At 47.2% G+C, this 12,322-nt stretch overlaps 5 protein-coding genes across 5 annotated transcripts; 3 read left to right on the top strand and 2 right to left on the bottom strand.

Moving 5' to 3' along the window:
• Window positions 1–174: 174 nt before the first annotated feature.
• FOBCDRAFT_186836 (uncharacterized protein) lies at window positions 175–2,036 on the bottom strand. Its single transcript, XM_054706277.2, has 2 exons — window positions 1,496–2,036; window positions 175–1,445 (listed from the first exon to the last, which is right to left on the bottom strand). The coding sequence occupies exons 1-2, from the start codon at window positions 1,920–1,922 to the stop codon at window positions 247–249; spliced, it is 1,626 nt and encodes a 541-aa protein (XP_054562252.1). The 5' UTR covers window positions 1,923–2,036; the 3' UTR covers window positions 175–246.
• Window positions 2,037–3,206: 1,170 nt separating this feature from the next.
• Window positions 3,207–5,142, top strand: FOBCDRAFT_165276 (uncharacterized protein). Its single transcript, XM_054706276.2, has 4 exons — window positions 3,207–4,260; window positions 4,312–4,334; window positions 4,389–4,844; window positions 4,909–5,142. Exons 1-4 carry the CDS (start codon window positions 3,283–3,285, stop codon window positions 5,063–5,065), a joined length of 1,614 nt encoding a protein of 537 aa, XP_054562251.1. The 5' UTR covers window positions 3,207–3,282; the 3' UTR covers window positions 5,066–5,142.
• An 878-nt stretch (window positions 5,143–6,020) lies between these two features.
• FOBCDRAFT_228432 (putative phenylacrylic acid decarboxylase) lies at window positions 6,021–6,759 on the top strand (the record flags this gene model as incomplete). The annotated part of the gene is made up of 1 exon (XM_054706275.2): window positions 6,021–6,759. A coding segment is annotated over exon 1 (431 nt), but the record flags the coding sequence as incomplete, so codon positions are not given.
• A 50-nt stretch (window positions 6,760–6,809) lies between these two features.
• FOBCDRAFT_296473 (uncharacterized protein) lies at window positions 6,810–9,271 on the bottom strand (the record flags this gene model as incomplete). The annotated part of the gene is made up of 3 exons (XM_054706274.1): window positions 6,810–7,751; window positions 7,839–8,090; window positions 8,147–9,271. The coding sequence occupies 3 exons, from the start codon at window positions 9,269–9,271 to the stop codon at window positions 6,810–6,812; spliced, it is 2,319 nt and encodes a 772-aa protein (XP_054562249.1).
• Window positions 9,272–9,684: 413 nt separating this feature from the next.
• Window positions 9,685–11,415, top strand: FOBCDRAFT_186830 (aldehyde dehydrogenase). The gene is made up of 3 exons (XM_054706273.2): window positions 9,685–10,242; window positions 10,312–10,705; window positions 10,765–11,415. Exons 1-3 carry the CDS (start codon window positions 9,716–9,718, stop codon window positions 11,353–11,355), a joined length of 1,512 nt encoding a protein of 503 aa, XP_054562248.1. The 5' UTR covers window positions 9,685–9,715; the 3' UTR covers window positions 11,356–11,415.
• Window positions 11,416–12,322: the final 907 nt, after the last annotated feature.

The raw sequence follows: 12,322 nt of genomic DNA, 5'->3' as shown, positions 1-12,322 counted from the left end.
AAAATGCCACTTTAACTCTAGAGACGTGAAACCCCTCTGCCTCCGACCTCAAAACTTTCGTTCCTCAAGGCTCTATGCGCAAGCCAAGACCGGCTTGCCTCTCCTGTCCTCTATTGAGAATCCTCTTCCAGGTGAAAGTGGAATGCGGGGTTGATACAAGGATTATCAGCCAATGACATTGCGAAACGTCCACTTTCAGCGAAAGTGAATGAATCCATAGAGATGTAGGTCAGGGTATTATAAGTACTATTGAATCAATCTTTGCAACAAATAATTTACATCTGACAAAAACTCCTGGCTATTATCTGGCGTGATACAGCCAGGCCAGTAACCAAGCCGGGTTTGCAGCTCCACATCGCTACCATAATCACTATATTCATCATCAAGCAGAACCCGCTGCCGCTTCGTGTCGACTTCTCCTTGCTCCTCCAATGTCCGTTTGAGATTCTTGCCTGATACTGAATCTGGCAAAGCAACGGTGGAATCACGTCTCGAGATCCCCGATAAGTCATCTGTTGTCGATGAGACATATTGGACAGACTTGTCATCAGTCTCTTTGGGCTCGTCTCGTCTCGGCTTCTTGGTAGGATCACCTGACTCATCTGGTGTCTTGCCCTCTCTCCCTCGATCATGTGCTATCCTGGGAACATGAGGGCCAGCCTCAAAGGGTGACATGGCTCCTGACTTGACAGATGGTGTCTGCGGTTGTGAAATAACCACGTCTTCTGACCATGGAGGCATCTGCGCCGTCATGTTCTCAATGCAGCACATATCGTAATGATGTCGAAGTGCCCTAGTGTCCACCTCCCAACTGATCACAGCCTCTCTTCCGTGGTACTCGAGGATAACATCATAAGGAACAAAGACGCGAATCTTGAACGTCTCAGGATGAATAGAGAAGAGACGCGCGTCGAACAGCTCGTGCAGGTGGCTCAGCAGCAGTATACCGTTCTTCACAGACCATGTGAATTGCCAAGCTTGACGAAGCCGTTCAGAACTGTAAGGATTCTCCATGTTTGGATCCTGGGGCGTGGGATATGTATGATATTGTTGTTGAGGAACGATATGGCATGCCTGAACTGTAGGGCCAACGATGGAATCACCAAACCAGCTACGACCTTTTCCCGTGACGGCGCAAGCGCGGCTACTGCTGAGACATGAGGATCGGAATGAAGATATTTGTTGCTTGGCATTCTCGATGTCCATCTCCAAACCAGGAGGGGTGATTAGTTCAGTCACGTCACCATCTTCGGGAATATCCTTGGTTGGCGATACCGAGCCGGAAGCAGACCGTTTTGGCGATTTGCTTGGAGATTGAGATTTGGCACGAATTGTTTTGCGGTATGGTAGCTGCGTGAACTTTGGATCTTTGGATGACTTGTTGGGTGGAAGATATCTAGGTTCTCTCCGGCGAGTTGGTATGGGAATATGTTGTGCGCATCCCTCTGGTCGAGACGTGAGAAAAAGAATAGAAGAAAGATGGATATAAACATACCTTGAATATGCGTTTCAAGTGGATCGGAGACGTTAAGGTTGCAATCGTTATGTCGGACTACATGCATACGCGTTACAGAAGGCGTCGACATCATTTCCGAGACATCAGTAAATGGCAGAGTCTCAACTGGAGCATCAAGACCTGAGCCAGAGATAATCCGACCCGTCGCATTGTTCGGAACCGGCCGCCTAAGCCCGCCTTGTATGCCCGCTTGAAAGAACGCAATGTCGTGCCAAAAGTCTGTGGTTCTTGATACAGTGGCCAAGTCGAAGCAAAGGCGAAACTCGTCGATAATGTGACGATAGGTGAGAGTATCGCTGCCAGGAGGACTAAAGACGCCAGCGAATTTTTCAGCTTGAGATCCGGCGAGAAAAACAAGGTTCCATCCCAAGGCGCGGCGGACTGGAGTGATGGAAGAAGTTGACATGATAAGTCGCGGGTATTTTAATTGGGAACAAGGGTTAAGACGATGTCATCTCAGTTGATTCATTTCATGTCATTTTTTTTAATTTTTTTGTTGGTGTTGATGTTTGGAGGTTGGAACGTAATCTGGGCGGGGCAAATGAGAAAGGGATAGCGTCGCACGATAATTGGCAGGGTAACGTACTGGAAAGATGGCATGCCCGGTAAACCCCGTCGAGTGGGGCACACGGCGATGAGATCCACACTTGGCCAATCTCAGCGTGACGTCCTTTTCAACCTAGGGGTTCCACCGTAGCTTCGCGAACCCCGAAAGCGTGCACGGACGAAAAGAATGTGCATTGCGTCGCAATGTTCGCGGCAATCATTGTAGTAGGGTATAGGACCTGGCGAGCCCCAGGTGGTACTTTAATTAGAACTAAATCAGAGAAGAGGAAATAAAAGAGAAAGAGAAATCGGGGGGTAAATAAAACTGTAATGACATTATCTGAAATAAGCAATTATGGATAACCAAGCAACGTGCACGGGCCAATTTCATTGTATCTCGTCATGTTACCGCCACGACTGCGTACAGTAGTAGGTGGGGTAGCACTAGCGAAAAGAAGCAACCTACTGGTTCCCTCTCCTGCAATGTAGACGCGAAAAGGTTAGTCGCCAATGCATTCTTGAGGATGTCATTTGAAATTTTCATGATATACGCGTATACTGTCCTCAGCCTGATTCTCTACGCTTTAGTACGCCTTCCTTCATCTTTATACGCCTCAGCTATAAGGAATCCTAGATTTCAGCTCGATACAGCTATCACAGATTTCCCCATTTCACGAAGATCTATTGAGAGGCATGTGGTCCAATTCAAAGGTTCATCCGAGGTTAATCAGAATAAACTCATGTGGATCCACGCACTGGTATCCGACTTACATACTAGCCACATCTCAATTCGCAAGCATAATGCATCCTCCTCTTGCTAGCGAACGATCTAATCCCACCAATAGGTTTGCTGAACTAAAAGAAAAAAGACGTCTCTCCTTACTCTGAATGTTGCTTAGTGAGTTTGGGGCATCATCTGATGTGTCATCATTTGATTACCCCGCGATTCACATCTGGCCTGTTTAAGTGGACGACAAACACCAGAGTACAATGATAGTACGGCTGAAAACAAGAAGACTAAGAAGACTAAGACTTGGCTTAATTTAGCGATTACCTCGACTCGGAGAGAACTCCTTTTCTTCCTTCGATTTTCAGAAGCAAAGAGGGCTATATCTACTCCATCGCCAGCTGCAACACGACCCACAATAAGTAACAGCATCCTTAAGCTTCTTGGCTGCTAAGTACAACTTTATTCATTCCTCTCGAACACGACAGCGGTCATGGCCAATCATTTCTTTCAGTGGCTAGTGGCTTCTCAGCTTCTCAGCCATGCCTTTGCCGTAGGCGTTTACAACCTCACGCTGCAGCTGCCAGCTCGAAGGCCGGCATGGAGTGAAAAGCTCTCTCCATACCTCGCTGGCTTCAGTCTTGAGATGGATCGCTGGCCTGACTGGGCTGGCAGGAAAGTCGGAGAGCCAAACAGATACTTTAACCAGCTCCTCAAAAACCTGGGTGACCGCACCGGCCATATGCCCGTCCTCCGCGTTGGTGCCAACTCCCAAGACCGAGGTACTATTGACCTTGATGTCGAGGTGATGAGAGCGACCTTTCCAGAGTCCAGTCCTGATATTCCCAACCCCGAAGCCGGCCACATCTATATTGGTCGCGACTTTTACGCCCTTTCGGGCAACCTGCCTGCTGGGACAGAATTCATGTGGGGTCTGAACTTCAAAGCCCTGAACAAGACTGAAACACTTACACAGGCCCGCCTACTGGGCGAGGTTTTCCAAGGGAGCCGTTCAAAGCTTACCAAACATGTGCGGCTTGCCCAAGTAGAGCTGGGTAACGAGCCAGACTTTTGGGGCCAAACCCGTTACTCTCGCTCGGGAACCTACGGTCCGGAATGGGACATTCACAACTATACCACCACTTGGGTTGAGTTCGCCAAAGCTGTGAGCGAGGAGATCAAGTTTGGCTCTCCCAAGTCGAGCAAGCCTTGCCTGTCCCCTGGTGCTTATACCGGCTTCAACATCCCTGAGTGGCAACCGGAGGGCTCCCTCGTCGACGGGATACTCGATGACAAGAAGATTGGGGATAAGGTTTCTCAACTTACTGAGCACTCTTACTCAGGAGGTTACAGTGCCGGTAAAGTTTTCAGTGCTGGTGACCTGATGAACAAGCGGGCGGTACGCGCCAACATGACCACTAGGACGGGCGGCATCAAACCAGTTAGGCAGTCGGGACTTTCATATGTATTAGTAAGTAATTGAGGACGATTACGTGAAAACTAAAGACTAACATATTTTTAGGCTGAAACCAATTCGTATGCTAAGTAAGTGTAAAAACAATTCTGGCATGTTAGTAGAGCGATACTAATCAAGTATAGCCATGGAATCCCTGGTCTTAGCAATACTGTTGAGGGTGCACTGTGGATGGTTGATTGGATGCTTCTCGGAGCTTCTATCGGTGTTGAGCGTCTGTACATGCATCACGGTGTGGGCTTCCGCTACAATGCCATTCAGCCAACCGATGAGTCAGACGATGGACTAAATATCGATCACCCCCACATCTTGCCTTCTTACCACGCATATCTCATTGTCAATGAAGCCATCGGAAAATCTGGAGACTCGTATATTGCAGAGCTCCCTACCACAAATATCACGCTTACTGCATATGGTGTTTGGGAGAAGAAGAAGCTGGCCCGTATCGTGGTGCTAAACACTCAAGTGTATCTCGAAGGCGAGAAACCAAGCATTGAAGTCAACCTGGAAGGCCTAGATGCAGATAGGTCTGCAACAGTCAAGTTTTTGGAATCTGAGAAGACTAATTCGCACACTGGAGTGTAAGTCATAATATTGTTCCTTGCGGCTTCATCTGCGAAGACGGTGGCTAATTTGCTTTTGCAGCACTTGGGGTGGACAGAACTTCGAAACCTTGTCGGGCAAGCCGGAGGGTAAAATCAAGGTCAAGACGGTTCAGAATGGCCGCTTTAATATTCCTGCCTCGTCCATTGCCTTAGTTGAGTTTGGTAAGCTTAAGGGCAAGCGTTATTTCGCCCAGTAAGCATTCAACCCTCTTGGGGTTTAAGTCGTTCAAATGTTACCCCGGGTTCATAGTTCAAAAACAAACCATTATTGCAATCTCATCAAATGTCCACTGAATCAGAAATTTGACCAAACCCCCCTTAGCTGCAAACCGAGCTGCAACGGCCCACCCAACTAGGTAAGTCCGCAACTTCATGCTCAAACACCCAGGTCAAAGCTTGACAGGATGAGTACCAGCTTCATGCACCCTGGAAGACTGAGTGCGGTTATCGACGTAACTACGTGGTAGAATTGGCTACGCCGTGCCGGGCGCTACCGCGGAGGCTCGCCTCCGCGCCGCTAGGGACTATGCTGCCATGCACTACCGTAACGCCACTACAAGACCCCAATGGCTCCTTCGATAGGACGGTGGTGCGTTCACTTGACTGGCTACAAGAGCTGCATCCTGCACCTAGGAGCGCTAGTTTGAGGGACATGTCGAGGAGTAGACCCGTCCTCATTCTATTCGAAACCATCTCTCCAAAAAGTAACCGCATGGTAGACAGGACTATTAATCAAACGACTAGTTTCTCTTCTTTTTCTATTATTTCCTTTTTTTTTTCTCTTTTAATAAAAGAGAACTTCGGATATTATATATGTTATAACAGTACCGGTAGTTCCGGCAGACCGGAACGGAAAGCAGGAATAGGCTACCTAGCAACGCGGAACTCCGTAAACAGAACCGACGGCCACTCCAGGCGTAAATAATGCTATTATTCAGCTCAGTCGTAACAATTGGAACAAAAGCTTCTTAGGACAATATCACCCGGATGGAGACAGGCAATCGAAAGGGTATAGAGAGAACTAGACTTTCCGCGTTGTATAATCCCCACACGGCATTTTAGTCACCATGAAAGCTGTCTCTGTTGCCACACGCCAGCTTCTCGGAGTGTCTCCAAAAAGGATCATACTCTGCCACACCACATACTCAACACAAAGACCGTATGTGAGGCTGTTCTCCACAGGCCAATCGTACTTGTTCAGGGGCGGAGCACAAGATCAGGTTCATGGGAATACTCTCCCGTCTTTGGAACCAACAAGGCCAAAGAGGATCGTTGTTGGGATTACCGGTGCAACAGGAGCTCCCTACGCGATCCACATCTTGATCCTTCTCCGCCACCTGGGCGTGGAGACTCATCTCATCATTAGCAAATGGGCATTAGCCACACTGAAATACGAAACATCCATGACCGAAGCTGATATTCGAGGCCTTGCGAGTAGATCATACACGGCAAAAGATCTCTCGGCACCAATCGCTTCAGGATCCTTCCAGCATGACGGAATGATGATTGTTCCCTGCAGCATGAAAACTCTTGCTGCAGTACGATCTGGTTACTGCGATGACCTAATATCAAGAGCCGCCGATGTTACACTCAAGGAAGATCGCAAACTACTCCTAGCTATTCGGGAAACACCTTTGAGTTCTATTCATCTTGAGAATATGCTTGCTCTTCGTCGTGCTAACGCCATCATCTTCCCTCCTGTTCCGGCTTTCTATACCAGGCCTGGGGGTATCGACGATATTGTCGATCAAAGTGCTGGAAGGATGTTGGATATGATGGGAATATTCACTGATGGGTTTGAGCGATGGGGGGGATTCAAGAGAAGTCAGGCTGAGTCGCACTCGCAATATGAAGAAGCTGCTGGCGGAACTGTTTGACAAGTTTATATAAGCTTCAAGCATCACCAAACCAATTAGAATTCTCTTCGTGAATAAGGCTCGCTCATTGAAACAGAAAACTGTGTGAATTAGCAGGCCACCCTCGCAACACCCATGGCGGAGCATCCTGCAGACCATGATCACCATCCATCGAGAACTCAAAGCCAAAGTTCGCGCCGAAGGAGTTTAATTCAGCCTCAAATGTACGATCAGCTATAGGGACGAAGGCCACTTCTCGAGTCTCATTGTCAAGAGTAATTTGTTGTGGCGTCGTAGAGGAATCTGCAAACATGACATTGCTTTGGGGGGCAACGGTTGTTGTAGACGGAATTGCTTCCCGAGGGACCTCTCTATGTGCTTTACCGTACGTTTCCATAGCATGACAGAGTTCTCGAATCCTTTTCCCTAAAATGTTTGCGGCCGTGGACACATCTCCGTACTTCTGCGATAGCTTGCGTGCTCGTACAAAGCATTCACAGATTTGGTCGTCGTATCCTGGCGTCAAGTACGGTAACATGGTTGAGCGATGCTCCTCAACGTAGCCCGCCACTAGAAACATAAGAGCACAAATGGACGCCAGAATGTGCTGGTAGTATGGTCGCTGGTTACGGTACATGTCCGTGGTATTGTCCAGTTTAAATAGTGATTCTGTGGCTTTGTCTGCTAGTTCCATGGCCTGTGGGAGGTATAATCTGCTCTTCTCGATATCTGATGTGGGAAAGAAATAAGGACGTAGCAGAAGACTCTTTATCGACGCAGCTCGGAAGATCAGTAGTAACAGCCATGACGGAGGTAAGTTCGATGGTTCAATGAACCAAGTCTCCATGTCAGATAGATCTTTGTCCCCGACGCACTTTTTCTGCCACTGTTGGATCTGGAAAACTAAGAGTTCCATAACATCGTCGTCGATACGGGTATTTCCCCTGGCCGCGAGGGATATAGGTTCGTCGAATCTGTCGCTGATGAGGATGAGCATGTACATGGCTTTCGTATATGGCATGTCATCCTATAGCATTCCAAGTTAGCGGATACGCTCAGTGTATGTCATCGATGTCTTTAGGTACGTTGTGAAAAGCAAGGCTAGGTGGCTCACTATGTATTTAGACATGGGACTAAACGCGGCATTGGGGAAGTTTGCGGGCAAGCCAGTCATAGCACTCCATTGACGATCGAGGATAATTACAGAGCACATCATAGCAGAAGCCTCTTTACGTTGAGAATCAGTCTTGAGAATGTGATTCAATATGTCGCTGTTGTGGAAGCCGAGGTCCATCAACATGCGCCCAGCTGTGCCACATAACCTTAATGCGAGCTGTGAGAGGTCATGAAAGGAATAATAGTAGCCCTTGATCAGATATGTTAGTATGTTATGATAAGAAATTGGGTGGCTAGGTTGTTTACCAGTAGTAAGGCGATGGTGACTTGTTTGATACTAGTTGTAGAAGATGTAATTGCGGCATTGGCTGAGGGCATAAAGTTAGAATGAAGGACGGATGCCATCGTTGCAAGTAAAGTGTCTTTTGAGACTTGTGCTACTACAGCCAGCATAAGTACCAAGATGATCAGATCATCATCGTCAGGTTGGTTGCTCTCCCCACCCAAAGATTGGTTCTCATCACTTGAGTAGCATGATTCCAGTTGGCTTCTAATCCTGTCAATGTCGACAAACGGGTGCAATTCTCCTATAACGCTGTGATATGTATCCACAGCATCTTTGGCTTCCTGCAGCGATAGCCATGGCCGGAATTGCATTAGCTGATGACGGTCACAGTGGCGTCTGGGCTGCCAATGTGGTATTGACGACGACAGAGCATCGTTACCATCTACACTTGGTAGCATGGGATGGTGCGATAATGATGTAAGATAGCCTAGTTGCCGCAAAGTGATTTGTACCAGGTTCATGCTATAGTCTGGACTTGTAGGACCGTAAAAGCAATGGCTAGCGGAGTTTGGAGTGGTATCTGTTTGAGTGGCATGCAGCTGTCTATTTGACGTGCTTGTATGGTCAACAGGTGCATGCAACGGTTGAGTTGAAGCAATTGATCCTAGGCTGTGCGTCCCATTACTTTGTGCTTCAACCATGGCCTTGACTTGTTGTAACTGGGTGCGAAGACTTGCAACCTGGCCCGTGAGAGTGAGATCACTGTCATTGCTGCTTCCACATCCACTACTGGGTACATTTGGTGCCCCGGAACTGGCTGGAGACGGTGGACCGTTGGCTGCAGCCGGCGTCAGAGGTTGCGAAGGGCTTCGATTAGACTCGTCGCTTTGGAGCGCTGATGGCTGTGCTGGAGCTCTGGTAACCGTAGCTGTAGCTGTAACTGTATCTGTAGCTGGAGGAACACTCTCTCCATCGTAGAGGCATGTCTGACCCCGGTTTTCGCAGTAGTCGCATGGCTGTTGACCGTCGCATTTGCCTTTCCGTCGTCGACAAGGGGTACATGCACGAGCAGCATATGGAGCTCGTCGCTTGCTCGTAACAGTGGGTAATGAGTTTCTCGTTCTTTTGGTGCCGCGTGAATCCATTCTGTTGTTTGCTGTGGGAGGGCCGAAAGTAGGAAAAGAGGAGACGGAAAGGGAATAACTAAGAGGGAGCGGAATACGACACTGTTCCGAAGTTTTAAATTGGTTCCGGTGAAACCACTATTCCGAGGACCGGAGCTAGAACTAGCGCAAACCGACGATTTGTCAGACGTATCTTCCATCCCGAGCGAAAGCTTAAGAAACCATCAACCAATTGAGCAACGAATATGTTAGTCAGCTTCAATACACTCCATGTTGAAAGGATCTTTCCTTCTGTTGTAGATGCATGTTCCGTCTCGGGGAGTCTTCTTTCCCACTGAAGGCGGATATTCCGAAACTGAGACACTTGCCCGTTTTTAAGTCGAGTCCTATAAATACCTTAATATAGCTGCTCATAGTGAACCAAGTTGTAAAATCAGAACCTCAGACCATCACACTACCATTAGTATGCTGAAATTACTCATCAGACGAACAGCTCATATCAACCAAGGCGCCCTTTCCCTGTCTAGAGGACATAGAAGTCTTAGTACCAACTTTTCAGTGCCACTTATCATCAATGGCCAGCAGGTACACACTTCCGAGTCTTTTCCAGTCACCAGCCCTTTGACCAATAAAGAAATATGGTCCTTTTCCTGTGCCAAGGATGAGCATATACAAAAGGCTGTCCAAAGTGCCCATAATGCTTTCAAAGATTGGTCTAAAACGAAAGCTTCGAGCAGACGGGATATCTTCCTCAAGGCCGCCGATATAATGGACCGGCGACGTGCCGAGCTGGGGGAATATATGCATCATGAGATCGGCGCCAATAAGTTCTACCAAGACTTTATCCTTGGACACACAATTGAAGGGTTGCGGGATACTGCTGGTGGGATAGCTGGGGCTATGACGGGTGCTGCTCCGGAATCTATCCACCAAGGTATGCAAGCTATGATACACAAAAGACCGTATGGAGTCGTGCTTGGAATAGCGCCTTGGTAAGAAGGACCCCAGTACTTGGTTCCGTGGTATAGTGACATAGCATTGCTAATGCACGATGTTCAAAGGAATGCGCCTTATAACCTCGGCCTTCGATCAGTCCTATTTGCTCTAGCTACTGGCAATACGACAATTTTGAAAGGCTCAGAATATACACCTCGATGTTACTGGGCAATCTACGACGTCCTACGTGAGGCTGGTCTGCCTGATGGGTGCTTAAACTTGCTATTCCATTCACCGGCTGAAGCGGCTAGCACCATCGACAGCCTTGTTTCACACCCACTTGTCAAGAAGATCAACTTTACTGGCAGTACTAGAGTCGGGAGGATCATCTCGGCCACTGCTGGGAAGCACTTGAAGCCCGTCTTGATGGAGCTTGGTGGAAAGGCCAGTGCAATCGTACTCAAGGACGCTGATCTGGAACAAGCTGCTCGCCACTGCGTACAAGGAGCTTTCCTCAACGTAAGTGATTCTCGGTTCCTAAATATGACAAAACCGACCTTTACTGATAAGGTAAACAGGCTGGCCAAATCTGCATGTCCACGGAACGCATTATTGTTCACGAATCTATCGCGTCCGAATTCCAGGACCTCCTTGGCCATGTCATTAGAAAGAACTTTGGCATCGCACATGATACGCCTGCTGTGGTGACCTCAGCCTCGGCCAGTCGTAATCGTGACCTTATCTCAGATGCCATATCCAAAGGAGCACATCAGGTCAAGATCTTTGGGGATGAACATGCCCATGAGACGGAGACTAAGATGAGACCTGTCGTCCTCGGTAACGTAAAGAAGAACATGGACATATACTCACAAGAGTCATTTGGCCCCAGTGTATCCCTTTTCACATTTCAGACGCACCGTGAAGCGCTAGATTTAGCAAACGACACAGAATACGGCTTGACTGCTTCGATTTTCTCTAAGGATTTGAAGGCAGCCTTTGATCTAGCTGATGATTTGGAGTCAGGGGCAGTTCATATCAACTCTATGACGGTGCATGATGAGTCTTCTCTCCCTCACGGGGGTGTAAAGGATAGTGGATTTGGTCGATTCAATGGCTCTCAAGGATTGGACGAGTTTCTTTATTATAAGACAGTTACCTGGATGGAGTGATACTTATATATTTGTACTCCATATTTGTATAAGTCAGCAATGAACCAGTTTTAAGCTTCACGCCCTGACCACTGCGACATCTTGCTATCACGCAGTGACTAACGTGTTTTCAATCATGTGTCTCAAGCGTGTGCCTGAGTTGCAGGCCTTTCTATAGCGTTGCCCTTCTCAACGGAGTTCTCCGGCAAAACGTCGTCGTTATTAGTCGGTATTCTGGACTCATTCTCGTAACTGATGCGACCCCCGACCTTCCAGATCGTCTTAGGGTTAGGATAGGGTTAATATTAAACTATCTAAGCTAATCTGCCCTAGTATTTTTCTCTAACTAAAATATAGCTAAAAGACTAAGTAGAGAGATATAAAGAAAAGGTATAGAAATAAGAGATAAGGGTTTAAAAAGAAAGTAAAAGGTACATATATAGCTAGAAAGCTAGGAAAAAGAGAAATATAGCTAAAACTAGAGAATAAAAGGTATAACTTATCCTAGTTAATTTTAAATTGTATTAATTATTATTTTACTTTATTTTCTTTATACTTCTTATATCTTATTTATTATATTTTTTTCTTAAAACCCTTTTAACGTATATAATAAGTAGAACTTATCGTGGGGTCGTTTTGCGGAGTATCAATGGACCGAATACACATACTGTCTGACAGCACATGGTTCCGGCCCGGAACCTGTTAGACTGTGAGGACGAAACAGGCTAAAGCTGGGCAGTTGGGTCGGTAATTGAGGCTTTGGATCCGGCGTAATACCTTCACATACTCAATATATAGGCCTCCCATACAATTGATTGAGACGAGCCAATCAAATCAAACAAATCAACTTTGGACCGAAGCCCCATCAAACAAATCAACTTTTACCTCAAAGTTGATTTGATTGATTTATGATGAGCGCTGGAATACTTACTGGAACACCTTGAGGATCGGAAGCTGTTCTATCATGCTGTTCCAGACGAGGCAGCTG

Source organism: Fusarium oxysporum, chromosome VII (genome assembly GCF_013085055.1).
Source record: "Fusarium oxysporum Fo47 chromosome VII, complete sequence".
Lineage (NCBI taxonomy): Eukaryota > Fungi > Ascomycota > Sordariomycetes > Hypocreales > Nectriaceae > Fusarium > Fusarium oxysporum.
This window is presented reverse-complemented; position numbering and strand designations above follow the sequence as displayed.

Coding starts and splice junctions, on each gene's coding strand:
- FOBCDRAFT_186836 (XM_054706277.2), bottom strand. CDS start 1,922: ATGTCAACTTCTTCCATCACTCCAGTCCGCCGCGCCTTGGGATGGAAC. Junction 1,446..1,495: donor ACTTGAAACGCATATTCAAG/GTATGTTTATAT, acceptor CGTCTCGACCAG/AGGGATGCGCACAACATATT.
- FOBCDRAFT_165276 (XM_054706276.2), top strand. CDS start 3,283: ATGGCCAATCATTTCTTTCAGTGGCTAGTGGCTTCTCAGCTTCTCAGC. Junction 4,261..4,311: donor CGGGACTTTCATATGTATTA/GTAAGTAATTGA, acceptor ACATATTTTTAG/GCTGAAACCAATTCGTATGC. Junction 4,845..4,908: donor ACTAATTCGCACACTGGAGT/GTAAGTCATAAT, acceptor TTGCTTTTGCAG/CACTTGGGGTGGACAGAACT.
- FOBCDRAFT_186830 (XM_054706273.2), top strand. CDS start 9,716: ATGCTGAAATTACTCATCAGACGAACAGCTCATATCAACCAAGGCGCC. Junction 10,243..10,311: donor GTGCTTGGAATAGCGCCTTG/GTAAGAAGGACC, acceptor CGATGTTCAAAG/GAATGCGCCTTATAACCTCG. Junction 10,706..10,764: donor TACAAGGAGCTTTCCTCAAC/GTAAGTGATTCT, acceptor TAAGGTAAACAG/GCTGGCCAAATCTGCATGTC.